Here is a 24661-nt window from a genome sequence, read left to right on the forward strand (position 1 = left end):
AATAGATTCCTGTACACATGTTGTGTTAAATCATTCTATAAACACTTATTTAGTGCTTGCTATATATAGAACAAACACCGTCTGTGGAGGATACAGAAGTGAACAAAACCCAAACCGTCCTTCCCACATGGAGGTGGTGTTCTGGTCAGTTAGTAGGACAAAGATAAAGACAAATTCAGATAATGGTAACTGCTATCAAGAAAATAAGCCTGCGGCTTCTTTGGTGGCGCAGTGGTTAAGAATCCGCCTGCCAATGCGGGGGACATGGGTTCGAGCCCTCAGCCAGGAAGATCCCACATGCCAGGGAGCAGCTAAGCTCGTGCACCACAACTACTGAGCCTGTGTGCCACAACTACGGAAGCCTGCCATGAGAAGCCCGCGCACCACAACGAAGAGTAGCCCCTGCTCGCTGCAACTAGAGAAAGCCCGCACAGAGCAACAAAGACCCAACGCAGCCAATAAATTAATTAAATTTTTAAAAAGATAAGATGTACCCAAAAAAAAGAAAGAAAATAAGCCTGGTGAGGGAATAGGGAGGGTGGGGGGGGGCAGCTGAGATAGGATGGCCACTTTGATTTGAGGAGAGACTTGCTGGGTGACATGGAGCCAACTTTGTCAGCATGTGGGGGAAAGTATTTCAGGTCCAGGTAGCTGTCCGTGCAAAGGCCCTAAGGCCAGGAGGCATGTGTCTTATTGGAAGGAGGGAAATCAGGCCACTCATTCCTGAAACGTGTAACTCTAGAGGACATCGGCATGACTAGACTTGAAGAATTCTGAAATTTCTCCTGAATGTTCCTCCTGGGAGATTGCCTACGGGGCTTTCCTATGGCTCCTTGGTATTTGTATGAATTTTTCAACTCTCTGATAAATGTACTTCAGCAAATAGTTGTCACACGCATTCTCTCCATGTCAAGAAACAGGTTTCTAAAACTGGCTTACATTTTGTCTCCTCCAGAGCATGGAACTACATACTGCAAAGATAATTTGATCTAGCCTTTAACAAAATGTGTTTGATGATGTAAAATGCACATTCTCAGGGCCCAGATGCACAGATGTGGAAGACTCAGGGTGGGTGCTGGGGGCGGGGGTGGTCCTGGAGTTTTGAATTGCTATCAAAAGCTGCAGGTGATTTTTAATACCACAAGGGAGTTTAAGAAGCACTGATATAATCCAACCATTCTCTTTCTTTATCTCTTTTTTTTGGACATAATTTCATACTTAGAAAAATGTTGCCAAATAGTACAAAGAGTTCCCAGGTACTTTTCACCCTCCCCCTTCTCGATATTTATATTACTCTCTTCTCTAACAGTGAGAAACTTGGCTCCCATTATCCACAATGTATTTACTAATTTGCTCAGTCCTGGAATGTACAGAATGTCGTTTCAGAACTACTAATCCATGTCTTCAAAAAGGCCACCTAATTAGAATTCAATATATGTTTCAAGTTCGTTTTTTTTGTCTTGAGCCTGAGGGCACATACTGTAGTCTAAATAGTCTGAATAACTTAGGTAAGTGATAGTTCCCTTTCTGTGTGAGTACCTTATTCATCTGAAGTTCAGTTCAGATCATTTGTGGGTATTGGTGTCAATTTTACACCCTCCCCCAAGCTTGTTGATTTTATTAATTTGTTGTTGTTTGAGTAAGACATTAACATCTAATCATTCATTTGACAGATGGCCTGGGGAGAGAGAGTCACATGGCCTGGGGAATGTGAGATTATGTTGCCAAGGCCACTGAAGCCTTGGGTATGCTGAGTGTGTTGGAGGCTCACAGCATCGTGTCTCCAGTTTACCCCCTTTCCTCAAACGCTCTGGGCTTTGGTAATTTCTGGTGCCTGCAGGTTACTGAGTTCCCCCAGCTGGACTTGCTTAGCTGGGAGATTGGATTAATTATGGTTTCAAGTATCTGTAGTATCAGCCCCTCTTCAGTGATTTGCATAAGATCCTCCCAGTCCAGTTTGGCAGTTTCTTATAAAGTTAAATTTACACTTACCACAAGATCAGCAATCCCACTGAAGAGAAATGAAAACATTTATGTCTACATAGATAACTTTATGCAAATAATTATACCAGTTTCATTCATAATTGCCAAAAAGCGGAAACAGCTTCAATGTTCATCAACTAGTGAATGGGTAGATTGTCATACAATGGAATACTAATCAGCAATGAAAAGAGAAAAAAAGTATTGACAGACACAATATATGGATAGAATCTCAAAAGCATTATGCTGAGTTAAAAAAGAGACATTCTGGAAAAGACAGACCTCTAAGGAAAGGAATCAGAAAAGTGGTTGCCAAGGGCTGGGGGTAGGGAAAGGTGATTGCAAAGGGGCAGCACAAGGAATTTTCAGTGTGATGGGAATATTATACATTTGACTGTGGCAGTGGTTACAGGATGGTGTGTTTGTCATATATACAGATGGTACAAATATAGAGGATGAAATTTATTGCATGTAAATTATACCACTATAAACCTGATCTTCTAAAAAGCCTCCCAGTTCTACCCTCTACCCCTCTTCTACCCTCACCCTGGTCTGGATCTCTAAGTCTAGGGGAAAATGCAAATCTTTTACCAGCCATGGAGTGCCTGACCATTTTTGAACAGAGAAATGATGTAATGAATTGGCATTTCAAAATTAAGTCAGTAAGCTTTAATAAGGGTATAAATGAGTGAGAAAGAAGAAACTGGCCTAAACAAAAGCTGGGGGTGGTGCGTTGTAACTGGGTCCTCCACTGGGGTGTTCTGTGAGGGGATAGATTCATTCCTTCCTTCCAACATGCATGGAGCATCTTCATTGCTGGGCACGGGGGACAAAGCGGCGCCATCTAGTGAGGATAAGCTGGTATAGCAGCGATCGCAAATTTGGATGCGAGCTCAGAAGCAAATCAACAGGTGCAGTGACTGGAGGCGTGAAGGGGACTGTGGATAGAGAGCACGGGTCCAGCATCCAGAGCAGGGTCATTGGCAGAAGATCTGCTGAGAACTGAGAGCGAGGAGGCATTGTCAGGGGAAGGGAGGGAGGAGAGCTTGACAGCAGAGGGAATCGTGAGTGAGCCCACTGTGTTCAGGGCACTGAAGGTCATCATGGCTGGAGGGATGCAAGGGGAAATGATAGGTGATGACCTTGGAGAGGAAGAGCCCCAGGGCCTGTTGAGGGTCTCCAGCGATTGGCACTACTGTAGTATTACAAGCAGGGGAATGACATGATCAGATCTGTGATTTAGTGGTGAGCTGACTACAAAATGGAATCAGGATTGGAAGATGACAGCAGGGAAGCCTGTTAGATACTGTGGCAGTCATCCAGACAGGAGATGGTAGTGGCCTAGGAGATGGAGAGGAGGGATTTAAAAGCTATTTAGTTGGTGGGACTGTCAAGATTTGGTGACTCAATGTTGGAACAGAACAAGAGGCAAAAGTCAAAGATGGTACCTTGCGCTTGGGCTGGGATGGGTGGATAGGTGGTGATGCCATCCACTGTGGGAGAAGCAGTTTCAGGGGAAGAGATTAGGATGTGTTAGGTGTGAGGTGCTTGTGGGGCACCCAGGTGGAGAATTCAGTAAGCTGTTGGACATATGACTCCGGAGCTCAGAAGAGCAAATGTGAGTGGTATGTGAGTCCATAGGAATGGTTGGGAGTGCCAGAAGAGAGGGTGCAGCTAGTGACCACCAGGTGAAAACCCTAAGCCACAATATTTAAGGGAGAAAAAAGAACTCACAAATGAGGCTGAGAAACAGGGGCTAGAAAGCTAGGAGAAAAAACAAAGGCATAGGAAGAGAGGAATGGGACTTTTTTTTTTTTTACTGTGTCAAGAGGTCAAGGAAGGTAAGGGTGGGGAAAGGTCAAATAGTTTTAGCATCAATGAGGTGGTGGTCTTGGTAAGAAGAGTTCCAATGGGAAGACTGAGGCCAAAGCCAGCTGCAGAGTAATTAAGAGGTAAGTGGCCAGCTCAGTTCCTAAATAATACATATCCCAACCTCTCATTTGACAACAAAGTTCTACTGGTTCAAAGACTTAAATTAAAAAAAAAAAAAAGCAAAAAAGCACTAGGAGAATATATAAGGTTAAAAAAAAATTTCTTTATCCTAGAGCAGGGAAGACTTTTTTCTAGTATGACATAAAACAGAAGCCACAAAAGAAAAGGCTGATAAATTAGGCTTCCTTAATTGTTTCCTAAGCTGTCACAAAACAACATAAATGAGTTAAAATAAAAACCAAATTATGAACTATAAAAATATTTGAACTTGGATTTTGGATAAGGACCAATTTCCTTAATATGTGAAGAGCTTTAACAAATCAATAAGAAAAACTAACAATGCAATAGAACAAGGAGTCAAAGGATATGAACATAGTTCTCAGAGAAGGAAACACAAATGGCTATTAAACATAGGCACAGACACCTAACCTCATTCATCGTAAGAGAAAAGAAAATTTAAATTGGTGGGTTTTTTTTTCTCTATTAGATCAACATTCAGGGAAAAGTTTGGTAACAATGCTGAGAATTGTGGAGAAATAGGTGCTCTCATACATGCCTGGTGGGATTGTACATTTGGACAACCTTTATGGAGGACAATTTGGCAATACCTGTGAAACATTATGTACACATATACTCTTTAACAGAGCCATTCTCTGTAAAATGATAAATTTCCAAGTTTATTCACTGTATGTTTGTAACAGCAAAGATTGGAGCCATCTTTATGTGGAATATTATGGGCTGAGGATATTAATTATGTCTAGCCTTACTGGTGTCTGGTCCTGTAGGAAGTTGAGGAGATGGAATTACAGTTCCATGAGAGCACAGATGTACATGCATATTTGACAGTCATTGGTTTAGGGGCAAAGGCTGAAGTGAGAGAGAATCGGTTCATCTTAGAAAAGACTGGTTCTGGAAGGAGCTGGAGGAACCAGAGAGGGAGATCCCAGGATGGGTGAAGAAGAGACAGAAAGGAAGCCAAGGTGATGTGACGATCTGAAAGTCAGAGAGGGAGTCTGAGACTCTGTGCAGGGCACAGCCGAAGGATAGGACACTCCAGGGCCGGAAGGACACTGCTGACTTCTGTATCAACCCTGGACTTGCCCTTCCATTGGACTTCTTGTGCTGTGGGATAAGAAACTCTCAGTGTCCTCCTCAGAAAATGTAAGGGGTTTTAGTTCCTAATATTTGAGCCCCAGTTCCCCTTCCAGCCCTGAGGCCCAGACACCCAGACAGCCCTTGCGGGTTCTGAGCCGGTCGCCTAGGAGACGGAGCGCCACTTCCGGCAAAGCCTGAGCTTGCCTGAGGCCCCGCCCCTCCCCCGCAGACGGGCGCTGATTGGCCCGTTTGAAATGCGCCGGGCGCGACCTCACCTGGGCCGGGAGCCGCGTCGCTGGGTTTTTCCGAGCGCCGCGTCTGAACCTCCGAGTCCCGGTGCCCGTAGCCGGCCCCCGCGGCCCGCCGTCCTCGACAGCCCGCCCGACCTAGACCGGCGTCCCGCGCGCGCGTGTGGGCAGCGCGGAGCCTGCCGCCATGAAGCCAGCGTGAGTAGGGGGCCGCGGAGCTGGGGCCGGCGTCCCCTCACGCCTCAGGCCCCGGGCGGCGCCGCGCGGGCCGCGGCCCCCAAAGCGGGAGGGAGCCCCCGCCAGGACCGCCCAGGCGGAGCCCGGGCGCGGAGACCCGTCCGCGGCCACCCCGGCTGGGAAAGGTTGGCCCGGGTTGGGAGGAGGGGGAGGTTTGGGCCGCGGCGCCGCTTGGGGTCAGCCAGGTCGCCCTCCGCCGGGCTGCGGCACCGCTGCCTCCAGCCGGTTCTTAACTTTGCCCTTCCCTCCCCGGCCGCCCGCACCTGCGGGGATGGTGCGGGTCGGGGGTCGTCCCGCGGGTGGGCCGAGGGTTGTGTCCTGGGGTTGGGGTTGGTGGTCTGAGCCCCTGGAGAGCCCCGGCATCCGGGCGCACGGCGTGAGGTCCTTAGCCTAGCGCGGCAGCCTGGAGGCCGCGACCGCCCCCGGGTGTGGGCCGGTTACTTTTGCTCTGGTCTTTGGTCTCGGACCATCCCGCTCCCGGACACAAAAGCCCACGCCCACATTCCTCATGGAGTGGGTGACCTCCGCGGCGCAGCCTAATTCCTTGACTGCCGCTGGGTAACGAAATACTTTGCAAAGAGGACTGACTTTATAATTAACATCATCATGTAGCTAGCTCGTCGTCTGCAAAAGGCAAGCTGTTTTCTTAAGAGGCCAAAGTCAAAATCTTTGCGGAAAAAAAATGTCGAGTTTAAGGAAACCTACCGTAATATTTTGCACTTAAAACAGGAGTTGGCTTGTTTCATCTGGGAAAGTGTTGAGAAAGTATTTTAATAATCTGTAATCCAAGCCAATAATTTCTCTTAATGTTAGTGTTAAATGTTTATCTAGTCTACAGGGAAATGGGGGAGTTGACATGCTAGAGAAATGGTGAATAAATTAAAAAAGAATTTTTTTTCTACTGTCCCTACTTAAGAGAGTATGAAATTGCATTTTGGGGACCACATTTTGTTTGGGGACAAAGGATGATAGTTTTGAGAATTCAGTAATCACTTTTTCCTTGAAAGTAAAGATAAATCTTGATGAAAGAGTGGATTCCTCCATCTGCATTTTTATAATTTATTGAAGTTAATCACTTGTCAGTCTGCCTTGGCAATGGGCTGTTGGCACAGCGTTTGTGCTTATGTACCTATAGAAATGCCTTTTGAGATAAGTGTGGTCAATTATCTGTCGATTTTTCAAATTTGTGGTGTCTGTAAAATTGTTGCTTAAGAAAATAAGCTATTTTACATAGAGAACTATGAATAGATATTAAAAAACAATTCAACTGAGTAAATTTTAAAGATCTTACCGCCTTTATTCAATGATTCATGAATCAGGCAGCATCTTATCTAGCAGATAGAAAGGTGTTCCTAAGAGCTGTACGAAATGGAAGATTTTTATAGGCAGAGGGGAATGAAACACAGGAATTGTGCTAGCAGTGCTAGATTGTGGCAAGGTGAACATCCTTTATTGGATGGCAGGGGTCTGTCAGGCAGATTACCTCACTAGTGCTGAGTAGGTAATTCCAGATTGACTGGTTTTTTTAAGATTCTACTCCTGGGAGAGGCTGAAACTATAATTGTTAGGTATTATGTCCCAGTTTGGTGACATGGGGCTTAGCACACGTGACTCCATTTTGGGCCTATTATCTCTGTTTTTAGTACCAAAAATGTTTCCCAAGCCAAATCTTAATTACTTTTGGGTTACCCATGCCACAAACACTCTTCTACTAAGGCAGTTTATTCTTATTCATGTTATTTGGGGTATAGTGTTTTGGAACTACTAAGGAATAGTTTTATAAACCCTAGCTAGGAAGGTTGTCTCTATGAATTACAGGTGAAGTTTTTTATGTTAGTGTTGAACTGAAATGTTTTTCTATCTATGACCAGGAGGACTAAGACACCCCGGAAACCACCAGTGAAAAAAGGATCCCAAACGTGTCTTAAAGACCCAGTTGGGGTAAGGTCTTCCTGTGAATTTGTGTGTGTATTCTTTCTTAAGTCCTTTCATGTCTTACACTTGGAAGGGACAGAGATGTGGAAGTGGTGTCAGAGAACGTTTAGCTAAAAGGACTATACTAAATTACTTAGGGCTGGTTCCAGCTTTGAAAGTTTGTTTCCATTAGGATTCATTAGCCCAGGAAAATGAAGTCTTTGCTTGTCAGTTGCATACTTCCTATAACTAATCTTTTTTTTTTAATTTATTTTATTGGCTGTGTTGAGTCTTTTTTTGTTGTGTGGGGGGTTTCTTTAGTTGTGGTGAGTGGGGGCTACTCTTCCTTGTGGTGCGTGGGCTCCTCATTGCCGTGCGTGGGCTCCTCATTGCCGTGGCTTCTCTTTTTGCGGAGCATGGGCTCTAGGCGTGTGGGCTTCAGTAGTTGCAGCACATAGGCTCAACAGTTGTGGTTCACGGGCTCTAAAGCCAGGCTCAATAGTTGTGGTGCACGGGCTTAGTTGCTCCACAGCATGTGGGATCTTCCTGGAGCAGGGATCAAACCCATGTCCCCTGCATTGGCAGGTGGATTCTTAACCGCTGCACCACCTACGAAGCCTACAAATCATATTTGAAAAGACAGATAATGAAAAAATATTCTTCAGCTATCTTGGAGAATTCTTCCTACAGGCTTGGGAACTTGCTTTTAAAAGCAAATGGCAAATAAAAGAAAGCTGGTTTGCTCTGGGATTTTTAAATCTTCCCTTCATTGGCACTGGAGTGTATCTCTTATCTGAGTTGTGGCAACCAGATGCTTTGCATATAGAGCTGAACAGTTTTTCCCCAGTCCTATCAGTGATTAGGAAGACCATATTTCAGATCTCGCACTTCAGTATATTGTGTTAAGCTTGCAAGTTTTGACATCCAATTCCAAACAATTCTAACAGCTTTTCAAATAATTCCTGTTGTGTAATATGTTTTTGATTTTTAGAGAGAGTTTTGATTTTATGTGCATTTAAAATTCTCTCATAGCTAATACATCTGTTTGCATTTGACAATCAGCAAATCCGGTAGCAGGGTAGCAGATTTTGGCTTTCATAGCTCTAAGGTTATATAGTTCTCTTAAGTTTAGAGACCAAATGTTTGTTGATGAATGAATGAGTGAATGAGTGAAAAATCAGGTAAAAAGTCAACCTTTGTTCTTTAAGCACCTTCTTGTATTTTCAGGTGTACTGTCGGGTACGCCCACTGGGCCTCCCTGAGCAAGAGTGTTGCATAGAAGTGATCAATAATACAACAGTTCAGCTTCATACTCCTGAGGGTTACAGACTCAACCGAAATGGAGACTACAAGGAGGTAATTCCTGTTGGAACCAACTGCTTTTAATTGATAGGTTCTTTCCTGAATGACTTTTCCATTTTTTAAATTTAACAACATTCATGTGTTTCCACTTTATTGAAAGACTTATTTACTTCACTCTAACCACCTTATCAAAAGTGTCTTTAATTTTTGGGTCGTACAGACACACCTTTGGTATACTGGAGTTAGAAAATTGCTTTTAGATGACAATTTAATATTGTCTATTTATTGGTTTTTGGAGCATATGTTAGGGATAGTTTGATGTGGAATGATATCTGATTGTGCTAGGCAGTTATATGTAAATATATAGTTTCATGTGTGGGACTGAAATGACATTTAATAGGCATTGTATGCTTGTATCGGTCTCTTATGAAGTGTTTTTATTTTTAGTTAAATGTTAAAGGGAGTTCAATTCAGTTCAACAAACGTGCTAAAGCTAGAGGGTGGAAGGAGACTTTTAAAAATGGGTAAGACACAGTCCTTGCCTTTATGGAGCTTACAACTTAGTTGGGATCACAGATGCTAAGCAAGTAACCCTCCTAGGTAAGACAGAGGTGTGCTTAAAGAAGTGGACTCTGGGAATGCAGAAAAAGGATTAATTCGGGGTATCATCTCTTCTTTCAAGCTGTCTTCACTCTTTTGTGTACACTACTTGAGGGAGATTGCTAGTCAAAAGCCCACCAGTGGCCTCTTTGCTGCTAAATGTGATGGACGCCTCTTTGTCTTCATTGTGGTCTATTTCTTAGCAGCACTGTCCTGTCTTCCACTCCAGTTCTCTATGCTCTGTCGTTCACTGGCCATCCTCTGCAGGCTCAGCCTCCTTTTCCAACCTTGAAATACCAGGTTGGGCTATCCAGGGCTCTCTTCCCTGTATATACTTTTCCATGGCTTTACATATTGATTATATGGTAATAATTTTGGAATTTTTATCTCCAGCCTAAATCTTTTCTCTAACTCCAAACTTGAACTTCCTCTACTTGGATGTCACATAGGCATGTGCAAAAGAACTCTTGTTTTTTTTTTCCCCTCTAGATCACTTCCTCCCTTGTTTTTTCTTGTCAATAAATAGCACCACCACCATCTATTTGCTCAACCCAGAAACCTTGTCCCTCTTCATATTCCATTCGTCAGTAGATTCTATCAGTTCTACTCCAGTGTATATCTTGAAACTGTCCTTTCATTTCTATCCCTACTGCCACTATACTGGCACTATACTCGTCTGAGGCCTGTTACTAATTACAGAGACCAGTGCTTCTCAAACTGTCTGTGGTAAAGAAGCAGCTTTTTTATTTTCAATGCATTGTGACTGATACTTTAGTGCAGCTTTGCTGCAAGTAACTGTTAGACAACTGTTAGCCCAAGTTAGACAGCAGAGGACTGGTTAATAATCTGTTCAGAGATAAGCCCACCGATCACATGCTGGGATGTTGCAGCCCTGTGAAATGTCTACAGAGGTTCTGAGCATTCACCCTCCATCTCTGTAATTACCTCCCCCTGGACTGGAGACAGACAGTTCTCAGAGGGGCACTCGCCTGCCTGCTGACCACACTTTGAGTGGCATTGACGAGGCTGTGCTGAAGCCAGCTGGACTACCTGTCTGCACTCTGAATCTTCTCTGATCCATTGCCACAGAGCTGCCAGTCATCTTTTAAAGCAGAAGTCAGACCTCACCATTTTCCTTTTTTTTTTAATTGAAGTACAGTTAATTTACAATGTTGTATTAGCTTCTGGTGTACAGCAAAGTGATTCAGTTATACATATATGTATATGTTCTTTTTCATATTCTTTTCCATTATGATTTACTACAAGATATTTAATATACTTGCCTGTACTATACAGTAGGATGTTGTTTATTTTATATATAGTAGTTTGTATCTGCTAATCCCGAACTCCTAATTTATTCCCCTCCCCCCCTTTACCATTTTCCTGTTTAAAACCTTCTAAGGAATAAAATTTTTAAATGGGCAAAATCCTGCTTAATCTGCTTGCTGTCTCTCTCTCCACCTCACCTCTTAGCACTCATCCAATCAGTACTCACTGAATTGCTTGGGTAAGCCAGAATGCTGCCTCAGGGCTTTTCCCTTAGCTCTTAGCAGGATGGCTGCTCATTCTTAGGTTTTAGCTTAAATCACCTTTAAGAGTGTGTCCAGATTAACCCCCATCAGAAGTAGCACCCCTCCCACTTCTCTCCTGGTCTATACTTCCTTGATAACACCACAATCTATAGATTTATTTACTTGTTTATTGTCTCTTTCCCCTAGTGTAATATACACTTCTAGGGGATATGTACCTTTTCTGTCCTGTTTGCCAAACACTCAGTAAATATGGATTAAGCATGAAGGAATGGTCTGGGAAGCCTTCATGGAGGAGTAGGCCTTTGAGAATGTAAAATAGTTGAGAACTGACTTACTGAATTTTACTTCTTTTTTAGAGTTAATTTCATGTATGTGTAAATAGTACAACAGGTCTGGTGGGGATTAAAAGTTCTCAGTGCCTTGTGACAGAAGGCAACACTGGATAATGGAAAAAGTGTTGGAATAGAAATGGCTTTGGCACTAATTAGCTTCATGAGCTTGGGCAAGTTCCTTCTTGCCTTAGTTTTCTTCTTGTGGAAGAGGGTGGGGTTGTTCATGAGGACTTGGAGGTCATCTGATTGACCTGTCAGCACTAACCTGTATGTATCCTTTCAGTTCTAAGATTCTTTGTTCTATTTGTGAACTCTAAAGCTGTTTTACAGGATTGGAGGATTGGAGTAAAACCTTCTACAAAGGTGAGAGTTAGCTTAGCTGAAGCAGGTGTGTGATCTTTAACAAGCTATAAAATGAGCCATAATAATTGATAGTACCTACATCAAAGGTTGTAAAAATGAAATGATTCACTAATGTGCTAAGGCACCGCTTGGAGCATGGTTAGTGTTAAATGCAAGTTGTTGTGATGATAATGATGATGTATTTGAGTCCTAATCTATACATGTCTCCTTTCGGGGGGACAAAACTGCTAATTTTAAAAACATAAGGGTCATGATATTGATATCGGAGCAGGCTGAATTTAAGATAAGAGGTATAAAAAACAGGGAAAGGGGGCCACATGACAAAAGCTATAATCCATAATAAATTCTAGTGAATACTCATGCACCAGATAACAGCATTGACATTCATGGAGCAAAAACTGCAAGAAATTCAGGAAACCTACAGGAACGACTGCAACGTCTGCAAACTAATAAAAGTGGAAAATAACAAAAATAGAATAGAACTCCAGTCCCTGGACAATTAGGGCATTTTAGTTTACCTTGAAATGTATTTATATACCCCCATCCCCAATATTATTTTCCAAGTAGGAGTTTGGTAATATTTTTGATAATATAGTTATGCTTTATAATAATAGTTTGAAAGACTTGATAAAGTATTATTGTTTTTTTAAAGGTCACAATTTATTTAAAATTTATTTCATGTAAGAACTCAGATGAGGGACTCTCCTGGAGGTCCAGTGGTTGAGATTTCCACTGCAAGGGGCATGGGTTCGATCCCTGGTCAGGGAACTAGGATCCTGCATGCCACATGGCACAGCCAAAAACCAACAAAACTCAGATGAGATTATGTTGACAGTTATTTTCTAGTTTTAAAAAAGCAGTACGTCAAAACTTGGTTTCATAGTTATGCCTATTTATTTAGTTAAAGTATTTATTGAATTTGTTATAATATTGCTTCTGTTTTATGTTTTTGGTTTTTTGGCTGCAAGGCATGTGGGATCTTAGCTCTCTGACCAGGGATGGAAGCTGCACACCCTGCATTGGAAGGTGAAGTCCTAACCATTGGACAGCCAGGGAAGTCTCCTGCTATGCCATTTTAAATGACACCTTTATAAAGAAAAAACAGAAAGCAGTAAAATAGTATATGAGGATTTTCACAAGTCTATGACTGAATCATTACAATACCTCTTGATCTTCTCTGTCACTTAAAAAAAAATCAGCCTTAGTCTATGAAGCATCAGTAGACTTAAGACTTTTCTACAGTCTCTTCAGTAGTTATAACTATATATTTACCAGTTTATAATTGGTATAATTTAAGTATGTCATGACTGTTTTAAAGGTTCCAAGTTTAAAGACTATTGGTATTTTATTTTCGTGTCTAAATCTAAATGTTCATAAGGAAACATCTGAATATGTTTAAACAGATGTATTTCTAGCCTAGATATAGTGGAATTCCATTTATGTGCTTTTAATTTTTTCCCTCTCCACAGACTCAGTATTCATTTAAACAAGTATTTGGCACTCATACTACCCAAAAGGAGCTCTTTGATGTTGTGGCCAGTCCCTTGGTAGATGACCTCATTCATGGCAAAAATGGTATGATTCTTGGAGTTTTGTTTTCCTTTTCTCCCCCTTCTGATAAAGTTTTTTGATACTTAGATATTTGGTTTATGTTTGGCCTTGAACCCAGTTAATTTGTCAGAGTAGTGTTAAACCTGCTCTTTTGAGTGGTTATTTGTTTATTTTTTTTAATTTGTTTATTTTTGTAAATTTATTTTACATGGGAGTACAGTTGACTTACAGTGTTGTGTTATTTTCAGGTGTATAGCTAAGTAATTCAGTTTTTTATATATATCCATTCTTTTTCAGATTCTTTTCCCATATAGATTTTTTGTTTTTTGTTTTTTGTTTTTTTGCTGCATTAGGTCTTCGTTGCTGTGCATGAGCTTTCTCTAGTTGCGGCAAGCAGGGGTTACTCTTCGTTGTGGTGTGCGGGTTTCTCATTGTGGTGGCTTCTCTTGTTGTGGAGCATGGGCTCTAGGTGCTTGGGCTTCAGTAGTTGTGGCATGTGAGCTCAGTAGCTGTGGCTCACAGGCTTTAGAGCGCAGACTCAATAGTTGTGGCACACGGGGTTAGTTGCTCCACAGCATGTGGAATCTTCCCAGACCAGAGCTTGAACCTGGTGTCCCCTGCATTGGCAGGCAGATTCTTAACTACTGTGCCATTAGGGAAGTCCTTGATTATCTGTTTTAAACACAGTAGTGTGTATATGTCAATCCCAAACTCCCAATTTATCCCACTCCTTTGGTAACCTTTGGTAACCATAAGTTTGTTTTCTACCTCTGTTGAGTCTGTTTCTGTTTTTGTAAATAGGTTCATTTGTATTGTTTTTTAAGATTCTGAATAAAAGTGATATATTTGTCTTTTTCTGACTTACTTCACTTAGTATGATCATCTCCAGGTCCATCTATGTTGCTGCACATGGCATTATTTCATTCTTTTTAATGACTAATATTCCATTGTGTGTGTGTGTGTATCTCACATCTTCTTTATCCATTCATCCGTCAGTGGACATTTAGATTGCTTCCATGTCTTGGCTGTTGTAAACAGTGCTGCAGTGAACATTGGGGTGTATGTATCCTTTTGAACCATGGTATTCTCTGGATATATGCCCAGGAATGAGATTGCTGCATTCTTGGTAGCTCTAGTTTTAGTTTTTTAAGGCACCTCCATAGTGTTCTCCATAGTGGCTGTACCAGTTTACATTCCCACCAAGAGTGTAGGAAGGTTCCCTTTTCTCCACACCCTCTCCAGCATTTGTTATTTGTAAACTTTTTGATGGTGGTGATTCTGGCTGGTGTGAAGTGATATCTCATATAATAGTTTTGATTTGCATTTCTCTAATAATTAGCAATGCTGAGCATCTTGTCATGTGCCTCTTGACCATCTGTATGTCTTCTTTGGAGAAGTGTCTATTTAGGTCTTCTGCGCATCTTTTGATTGGGTTGTTTGTTTTAGATATAGAGCTGCATGAGCTGTTTGTGTATTTTGGAGATTAATCCTTTGTCGGTCACATCGTTTGCAAATATTTTCTACCATTCTGTGGGGTGTCTTTTCGTTTTGTTTATGGTTTCCTTTTCTTTGCAAAAGCTTTGCAGTTTAATTAGGTCCATTTGTTTATTTTTGTTTTTATTTTCTTTTTTTTGTTTTTGTTTTTATTTTCATTACTCTAGGAGGTGGATCCAAAAAGATCTTGCTGCGATTTATATCAGAGTGTGCTAAGAGTTTTATAGTGTCAGGTCTTACATTTAGGTCTTTAATCCATTTCGAATTTATTTTTGTGTATGGTGTTAGAGAATGTTCTAATTTCATTCTTTTACATATAGCTGTGCAATTTTCCTAGCACCACTTATTGAAGGAAACTCTCTTTGCTCCATTATATATTTTTGCCTCTTTTGTCCTAGATTAATTGACCATAGGTGTGTGGGTTTATTTCTGGGCTTTCTATCCTGTTCCATTGATCTATGTGTTCGTTTTTGTGCCAGTACCAGACTGTTTTGATTTCTGTAGTTTTGTAGTATACTCTGAAGTCAGGTAGCCTGATTTTTCCTGCTTCGTTTTTCCTTCTCAGGATTGCTTTGGCTGTTTGGGGTCTTTTGTGTTTCCATAGAAATGAAAAAAAAAGTTTTTTTTATTCTAGTTCTGTGAAAAATGCCATTGGTTATTTGACAGGGATTACATTCAATCTGTAGATTGCCTTGAGTAGCATAGCCATTTTGACAATATTGATTCTTCCAATCCAAGAAAATGGTAAATCTTTCCATCATTTTGTGTCATCTGTGATTTCTTCCATCAACATCTTACAGTTTTCAGAGTACAGATTTTTGCCTCCTTATGTAAGTTTATTCCTAGGTATTTTCTTCTTTTTGATATGATGGTAAATTGGCTTGTTTCCTTAATTTCTCTTTCTAATGTTTCGTTGTTAGTGAATAGGAATGCAAGATTTCTGTGTGTTAAGTTTGTATCCTGCAACTTTACCAAATTCATTGACGAACTCTAGTAGTTCTTTGGTAGCATCTTTAGGATTGTCTATGTGTAGTATCTTGTCACCTGCAAACAGGGACAGTTTTACTTATTTCTTTTTGTTCTCTCACTGCCGTGGCTAGGATTTCAAAACTATGTTGAATAGAAGTGGTGAGAGTGAACATCCTTGTCTTATTCCCAATCTTAGAGGCAGTCCTTTAAGCTTTTCACCATTGAGTATGATGTTAGCTGTAGATTTGTCATACGTGGACTTTATTACATTGAGGTGTGTTCCCTCTATGCCCACTTTTTGGAGAGTTTTTATCATAAATGGGTATCAATTTTGTCAAAAGCATTTTCTGCATCTATTGACATGATCAAAGGATTTTTATTATTCAGTTTGTTAATGTGGTGTATCACACTGATTTGCAGATATTGAAGAATCCTTGCATCCCTGGAATAAATCCCACTTGCTCATGGTGTATGATCCTTCTGATGTATTGTTGGATTTGGTTTGCTAGTGTTTTGTTGAGAATTCTTGCATCTGTATTTATCAGTGATATTGGCCTGTAATTTTCTTTTTTTGAGATATTCTTGTCTGGTTTTTGGTATCAGGATGATGGTGGCCTCATAGAGCTTGGGAGTGTTCCTTCCTCTGCAATTTTTTAGACGAGTTTCAGAAGAATAGGTATTAACTCTTCTCTAATGTAGGTAGAGTTGGCCTGTGAAACCATCTGGTCCTAGACTTTTGTTTGTTGGGAGAGTGGGGTTTTTTTTGTTTTTTTTTTGTAGTTTTATTGAAGTGTAGTTGATTTACAATGTGTTAATTACTACAAAGTGACTCAGTTATATATATGTATGTGTATATATATATTCTTTTTCATATTTTCAGTTACGGTTTGTCACAGGATATTGAATATAGTTCCTTTGCTATACAATAGGACCTTGTTTCTCACTCATCCTATATGTAATAGTTTGCCTCTGCTAAACCCAAACCCCCACTCCTTTCCTCTCTACCCCCTCCCTTGGTAACCACAAGTCTGTTGTCTATATCTATGAGTCTGGTTTTGCTTTGTAGATATATTGATTTATGTCATATTTTAGATTCCACATATAAGTTTTATCATGGTATTTGTCTTTCTAACTTACTTTGCTTAGTATGATAATCTCTAGGTCCATCCACGTTGCTGCAAATGGCATTATTTCATTCTTTTTTATGGCTGAGTGATATTCCATTGTATATATACACTATCTTTATCCATTCATCTGTCAGTGGACATTTATGTTGTTTCCATGTCTTGGCTATTGTAAACAGTGCTGCAGTGAACATTGGGGTGTATGCATCCTTCCAAACCATGGTTTTCTCCAGATATATGCCCAGGAATGGGATTGCTGCATCCTATGGTAGCTCTGTTTTTAGTTTTTTAAGGCACCTCCATAGTGTTCTCCATAGTGGCTGTACCAATTTACATTCCCACCAAGAGTGTAGGAGGGTTCCCTTTTCTCCACACCCTCTCCAGCATTTGTTATTTGTAGACTTTTTGATGGTGGCCATTCTGGTTGGTGTGAGGTGATAACTCATTGTATAATAGTTTTGATTTGCATTTCTCTAATAATTAGCAGTGCTGAACATCTTGTCTTGTGCCTCTTGGCCATCCGTATGTCTTCTTTGGAGAAAAGTCTGTTTAGGTCTTCTGCCCATCTTTGGGTTGAGTTGTTTATATTTTTGTTGTTGAGTTGTATGAGGTGTTTGTATATTTTGGAAATTAAGCCCTTGTTGCTTGCATCATTTGCAAATATTTTCTTCTAGTCTGTAGGTTGTCTTTTCATTTTGTTTATGGTTTCTTTTGCTGTGCAAAAGCTTGTAAGTTTTATTAGGTCCCACTTATTTATGCTTTTATTTCTATTGCTTATGTGTTGTTGGATTTGGTTTGCTAGTATTTTGTTAAGAATCTTTGTGTCTGTATTCATCAAAGATATTTACCTGTAATTTTCTTTTTCTGTGGTACCCTTGTCTAGTTTTGGTATCACGGTGATGGTGGCCTTGTAGAATGAGTTTGGGAATGTTCCTTCCTCTGCAATTTTTTGGAGTAGTTTCAGAAGGATAGGTGTTAACTCTTCTCTAAATGTGTGATAGAATTTGCCTGTGAAGCTGTCTGATCCTGGACTTTTGTCTGCTGGGAGGTTTTAATCACAGTTTCAATTTCAGTACTTATGATTGGTCTTTTCATATTTTCTATTCCTGGTTGAGTCTTGGGAGATTGTAGCTTTCTAAGAATTTGTCCATTTCTTTTAGGTTATCCATTTTATTGCCATACACTTGCTTGTAGTAGTCTCTTATGATCCTTTGTATTCTGTGGTGTCTGTTGTAACTTCTCCTTTTTCATTTCTAATTTTCTTGATTTGAGCCCTCTCCTTTTTTTTCTTGATGAATCTGGCTAAAGGTTTATAAATTTTGTTTACCTTTCAAAGAACCAGCTTTTAGTTTCATTGTTCTTTTCTGTTGCTTTCTTCGTCTCTATTTCATTTATTTCTGCTCCGATCTTTATGATTGCTTTCCTTCTACTCACTTTGGGTTTTGTTTGTTCTTTAGTTGCTTTAAGTGTCAGGTTAAGTTGTTTGAGATTTTTCTTATTTCCTGAGGTAAGTTGTATCTCTATAAACTTCCCTGCTAGACTTGCTCTTCCTGCGTCACATAGGTTTTTGATTGTTGTGTTATTGTCATTTGTCTCTAGGTATTTTTTGATTTCTTCTTTGATTTCTTCAGTGATCCATTGGTTGTTTAGTAGCATTGTTTAGCCTCCACTTATTTGGGTTTTCTTCACAGTTTTTTTTTCTTGTGATTGATTTCTAATCTCTTAGTGTTGTGGTCTGAAAAGATGCTTGAAATGATTTCAGTTTTCTTAAATTTACTGAGGCTTGCCATCCAGCATGTGGTCAGTCCTAGAGAGTGTTCCATGTGCATGTGAGAAGAATGTGTATTCTGCTGCTTTGGGATGGAATGTTCTATAAATATCAATTAAGTCTTCTGGTCTAATGTGTAATTTAAGGCCTGTGCTTCCTTATTGATTTTCTGTCTGGATGATCTGTCCATTGATGTACATGGACCGTTAAAGTCTCCCTCTTGTGTTACTGTCAATTTCTCCTTTTATGGCTGTTAGCATTTGCTATATATATTGAGGTTTTGAACAGTTAATTTTAAGTGCTTTTTAATACAAAAAAATATAAGTGGAAGACTTTTAAGATATAACTGTGTGACATTTAACATATAACTGTGACTTGTTACATTGTAGGTCTCCTTTTTACATACGGTGTGACGGGAAGTGGAAAAACTCACACTATGACTGGTTCTCCAGGGGAAGGAGGACTGCTTCCTCGCTGTTTGGACATGATCTTTAACAGTATAGGGTCATTTCAAGCTAAACGATATGTAAGTTCAATTTCTGTGTGTCATGACTCTTGCTAGAGGACATTGGTGCCAAAATACCTGTGGCTACAGTAGTACTAAGGAAGAACTAAGGCATCGGATACCTTTTGCAGCCTTCAATGTGTTTAAATATTGTTTTTTATTTCTTAAATGTATTTCTTACTATTTAAGTCAGAGTCTAAAAATTATGGTCTGATTTTTACCCCCACTTTAGGTTTTTAAATCTAATGATAGGAATAGTATGGATATACAGTGTGAAGTTGATGCTTTATTAGAACGGCAGAAAAGAGAAGCCACACCCAATCCAAAGACCCCCTCTAGCAAGTAAGTAATTGCATTTGTAACACTGACCTCATGGGAACCCTGTCTGGTGGTTTCCTCAGGCATAGAGAATGGTGAAGAGAAGTTGAGAAGTTGGTCTGACAGCTGACTTTAGTGAGATCGAAGTTGAGGGATGTTCTTAAGTAAGTTTATTTGCTCAGATGTTTTTTGTTTGTTTTTGTTTTGGTTTGTTTTTTAAGATTTATTTTATTTATGTATTTATTTGGTTGTGCCAAATAAATTATCTTAGTTGCAGTTCACAGGCTCCTTAGTTGTGGCATGTGGGCTCCTTATTGTGGCATGCCAACTCTTAGTTGTGCATGCATGTGAGATCTAGTTCCCTGACCAGGGACTGAACCCAGGCCCCTTGCACTGGAAGCGTGGAGTCTTATCCACTGCGCCACCAGGGAAGTCCCTTCTGTTCGTTTTGAGCACACCACCCTTGAATCACTGTGTGGGGAAGGTGCCACTCTGAGTGAGAGAGGGTGTGAAAGCCTGTGCTGTGTATCTGGGAAGATGTGGGAGAACTGTTGGCCCAACCATGAGTATGAATAAAGTTCTGCTTATAATGGAGGTCATTTATTGACTCACAATGTATAAGATGAGACTTTGGGCTTTTTCTTTTTTTTTCAGACGACAAGTAGATCCAGAGTTTGCAGATATGATAAATGTACAAGAATTTTGCAAAGCAGAAGAGGTTGATGAAGATAGTGTCTATGGTGTATTTGTTTCTTATATTGAAATATATAATAATTACATATATGATCTGTTGGAAGAGGTGCCGTTTGATCCCATAAAGCCTAAGTAAGTAATTGAGAGTCCCTTCTTAGCTGCTTTACCTTGGTGAAGTCGCTTCACATCAGTGAGATTTAATTTCCTCAGCTATAAATGAGGATGAAGCTTACTTTTGTTTTCAAAATTAAATATAACTCATATATCATGCAGTTGGTGCTTGGTGAATAGTTCTGTTATTAACTAGATATGTAGCTATATAAGGGTAACCAGTGGGTTAAGGCATCTAAAGAGAATATTCATCTTAGACTTTATTTTTGAAAGCTCTTGGCCCTGGGCTGTATTTTGAGAAGGATCTTATTTTTATAAAGAAGTGTCCCTATAGATATGCCCTGGTGCTACCTTTCAAGAACCTGACAATGTTGGGAGTTTATAGCCTCTAATCTGTGTCCTGGTGATCTCCACAGAATGGAGCCTAAAGCTGTTGTCTGCACAACTAATAGTCACAGACCTTCCATCATTGATTAATAAGAAGTGACATCTGTATTGTCATTCTGCCAGAGTTAAAAGACGATTCCCTTGGGTCTTGCCCTGCTGAGACTGAAGACCAGTTACAATCTGGTATCACAAACTACATTTGTGCCAGAGTTGACTCTGGACTCTCATGTCTAGTAACAGTATCTTGTTCCTGAGTTGATGGTTTTGTTCTTAAGCTAAATGCGTATCTTCAATGTGGTCTTTGTTAGGGCCTCTCAAGACATAAATAATATGAAGACCTGTGTTGTATATTTAACTTTTGAGTATATGACTAATTGAATATTATTGGAGGAACAGCAGATTTGGAAAAACCATTAGACAGAACAGGTGTCAGTATATCCACTTTTATTTACATTAAACAATTTATAGACTAAATTATTCTCCTATGTTTCAAAGTGTCAGTTGTGTGTACCCATTTTCCTAAACTTTTGTGATATCAGCCACTGCTACCAGTCACTTTCATGTCTGCACATGTGCCACGTTTCTGTTTGATTTGTTCCAAACGAGATTATTTTCTAAGAAGTCTATCTTGGTTTTATTATGTAAACGAAGAGTGACAAATGTGACTGTATGCCTTGTAACCTTTCTGGTAACTCCTTGAATGAACTCACTGGGGTGCTTATTTGGCAGTGAATTCAGATTTTATTTGTTTGGGTGGTGTTTAACCTGATTTTTTGAGCTGGTTTAAGGTTTAGTTTTTAATACAATGAAGAAATATTAGAAGTGGAGGATTTTTAAGATATGACTCGTTGTGACTGTCACATACTCTGGCCTGAACGTGTTGCTGTGAGATGGCTGCTGTAGAAACAGTAACTTCTACCTTATTCCTTTGGTAGGTGGAACAGTTGCAGCACGCCCATGAGGAACACAGATTTTGTGTATGTGATGGTGCTCTTTTCTTAAGGAGAAGGGTGCAGTTATACTAGTGGTTGGCATCTGTGGCATGTTTGCATGTAGGTGGTTTCTCATTGGTACTGGGTTGGCTGCTACCTCTAAGCCCCTCCTTGGTTCCTGAGAAGTCTGCCATTTGTTGAATAATGGTGGCTGGTAAATATTTCTACCCCCACCATTCACAAGACTGAGGCCAAACATGCAGCACCTTTCCCATCTTCATCCTACCTTAGCCTAAACCTTGACCAGCCACTTTGAAAGGATTGCCACTCCTGGTATATACCAAACTCCTTCTGAACATGTCTTTTGTTGACACTGAAGTCAGAACCAGCTCCATCTGTTGATCTTTTTAAATTAAGAAAATGCTAGATTTTGGTGCTTAACCTGTGCATGTGATGGTGCTATACTACTACTTTGATCTCTAATTGTTTAGTAAGTGTTGCTTCATGTGCTTTGTTAGAGCAAATTAGAGCAAAGCTTTTTAAACAAAATAGATTCCTGTTATACTGTTATGTAACTAATCTTAACTATATATCCTTATTCTTATCCAAGTGTAATATTCTCTGGAGTCTTGCTTAGGCTTATTCCCCTTATAGGAATGGATGTCATGTTGCCTGGCATTTTAGTCCTTAAATTGTGATATCAGTATCTCATAATTTAGGAAACTGTTTTTTTTTTTTCTTTCCCATAGACCTCCACAATCTAAATTGCTTCGTGAAGATAAGAACCATAACATGTACGTTGCAGGATGTACAGAAGTAGAGGTGAAATCTACTGAGGAGGCTTTTGAAGTTTTCTGGAGAGGTTAGAAGCAGAGCTAGAATTACAAGTATATACAGTGATAAACATAATCCTGAAAGCAAATGTAATCCTGACAGCAATCCTGTTAAATTGCTACTCTAATTTGATAATACTTCTTGGTTTGGTAGAAAGTATGTACACTGAAATGACTTGGTTCAGGTCTGATCGGTGATTTCTCTGTCACTGTAGGCCAGAAAAAGCGACGAATTGCTAACACACATTTGAATCGTGAGTCCAGCCGTTCCCATAGTGTGTTCAACATTAAATTAGTTCAGGCTCCCTTGGATGCAGATGGAGACAATGTCTTACAGGTAAAGATTTAATGTGTGCAGTTTTTATGTTCTGAATCCTTAATTTTGGGAATTAAAGCATGGAGGTTTCATTACACTGAATATTGCTCTAGAATTAATATATGTGTTTGGTTGATGACATTTTTTTAAAAGTTGCATTAATTACATAGTATAGTTTTGGGAACCTGGCTATTAAATCTTAGAACCTGGAAGTTTGCTGTGAAAAAGGTTTACGAATCTTTGTAAATATCTAATAGAGGAGATAAAATAAGAATGTTATGATCCATTGTTTTATCTCTGAAGACTCATTTTTTTGTAGAAATTCAGTTAATGGTTTTTAAATATCAGCAATTAACTTTCCAGGCCAGGTACAGTTCAGGAGTGGCCAATTCTAAATTGTTCTTCTCTTGGCCGATAGGCCAGTAGGGTCCCCTATCTGCTGATCACTGTTTACCGCTGGGCCTGTCATGCTACAAGGCTTATATCAATTAGTAACAGCATTTGAGCCTGAATATATAAATCATTTCATAACTTTAAGCTATTAAAATGTAATTCCATTCAAAACATATCATGAAATTGTGGTATATTATGAAGGTTTTTAGATGGCAGGAGTAGATGGTACAGCATGGTACTAAAGACCACTAGGATTTGAATTCTGATGTCCATGCATTTACTAGCTGTCCTACCTAATTATAGTAAACTCCTTGTAATGCTGTGAGGTTAAGTCTCCATATACCTGCCTTCCTTTGAATCACATCTAATATTATAATATCAGTTATGTATCTCTTGACTTTAATTTCTTATGAAACTTACTAGAGTATTATGAAATTATTAGCCTGTAAAATTATTAAATATCTCATTATAGAAATATTTAACCTTGTTCTAGACTCATTATTTAGCAGACATTTATTGAGCTCCTGCTGAGTGCTAGGCACTGTGCAAGGTGCTGGAGATGAAGTGGCTAAAAGGCAGAATTGCTGTTCTTGTGGAGCTTCCAGTATAATGTAGACCCGACAACGGGCAAGCAGTGTCATGAGGGTACTTACCACATGCTTTTAGCAAACTCTTCCCCCAAAACATGTATCCTTCACCTCTGCTATACATTTTGTATTGTGGAAGCATTATATTCATAAGACTTAATTTGATTTGAATATATTTAAAGAACACTGTAAACCAGTTATAACTCACTATTGGCATTATAATCTTCCCTTCAGGAAAAAGAACAAATCACTATTAGCCAGCTGTCCTTGGTAGATCTTGCTGGAAGTGAAAGAACTAACCGGACAAAAGCTGAAGGGAACAGATTACGTGAAGCTGGTAAGCAAAGCACAGTACTTACTTATTGCTACAGCTGTCAGAAATATGCAGTGCCAGTTTATCGTCTGCTTATTGACAGGTGGTTTAAACATAACTGTCTTCAATCTGACTAAAAATTTAAAGGCTAAGTTAAGTGACTGGTGCTTTTTCTTTAGTTACACTGGTTTGGTATTGATCTATTACAACACATTGATTTCTTTAAGAATGAGGAAAAGTGACTAAAATAAATATAAAATAGGTTATATTCATATTGAAAGTGTTATATCTATGGCTAGCGTGTCAGTACTGGGTCCATAAAATTAAATGATTTAATAGTTATTCCAACATTCATAATGGTAAAAATCGGCTTCTGGAGATAGGAAAAATCTTTGAACGCAAAAGCCAATTGAAAGGAAATCTGTGTGTGTTTTCTTTTTTAATCTTTCACTTAGTACAGCCATTCATGTTATGTCATGCTAATAACATTTATGGAGGGTCAAGGTAGCTGAAGTGGAGGGTGCGAGCTGGTGAACTGTGACCACTGAGGCAGGAGGGCATGAAGACCCTTGGCTATCATATTAGAAAGTCTGAATTTTTTCTTGAAGGAATAATGGTGACTACCAATTAAGGGACTAGTGTGTATCACACTATCTACTACACATGGGCTTGATTTCTTGATTCTGACTTTTCAGTACTGTATCATACCCATTTTTCAGGTTGGAGGAAGTTAAGTGATTTTTCCCAAGGTTAGAGCCTGGTTCAAACCCAG

At 39.8% G+C, this 24661-nt stretch overlaps 1 protein-coding gene across 8 annotated transcripts in view; it reads left to right on the forward strand.

The window, feature by feature from the left end:
- The first annotated feature begins 5314 nt into the window (after positions 1 to 5314).
- KIF23 (kinesin family member 23) overlaps positions 5315 to 24661 on the forward strand; it is a 31350-nt gene continuing 12003 nt past the window's right edge. For 4 of the 8 annotated variants that reach the window (XM_057723065.1, XM_057723067.1, XM_057723069.1 and 1 more), the window contains exons 1-11: positions 5358 to 5513; positions 7424 to 7493; positions 8694 to 8822; positions 13065 to 13170; positions 18891 to 19027; positions 19239 to 19348; positions 19979 to 20149; positions 21451 to 21492; positions 22197 to 22309; positions 22496 to 22617; positions 23811 to 23913. In XM_057723065.1, coding sequence (XP_057579048.1) covers positions 5503 to 5513; positions 7424 to 7493; positions 8694 to 8822; positions 13065 to 13170; positions 18891 to 19027; positions 19239 to 19348; positions 19979 to 20149; positions 21451 to 21492; positions 22197 to 22309; positions 22496 to 22617; positions 23811 to 23913 — 1114 coding nt within the window. In that variant the 5' untranslated portion in view covers positions 5358 to 5502. Of the gene's footprint in view, positions 5514 to 7423; positions 7494 to 8693; positions 8823 to 11537; positions 11596 to 13064; positions 13171 to 18890; positions 19028 to 19238; positions 19349 to 19978; positions 20150 to 21450; positions 21493 to 22196; positions 22310 to 22495; positions 22618 to 23810; positions 23914 to 24661 lie in introns of those variants that run through there. The other 4 variants (XM_057723066.1, XM_057723070.1, XM_057723068.1 and 1 more) reach the window with 3 other exon arrangements.

This window comes from Hippopotamus amphibius, chromosome 2 (genome assembly GCF_030028045.1).
Source record: "Hippopotamus amphibius kiboko isolate mHipAmp2 chromosome 2, mHipAmp2.hap2, whole genome shotgun sequence".
NCBI classification, from domain to species: Eukaryota; Metazoa; Chordata; class Mammalia; order Artiodactyla; family Hippopotamidae; genus Hippopotamus; species Hippopotamus amphibius.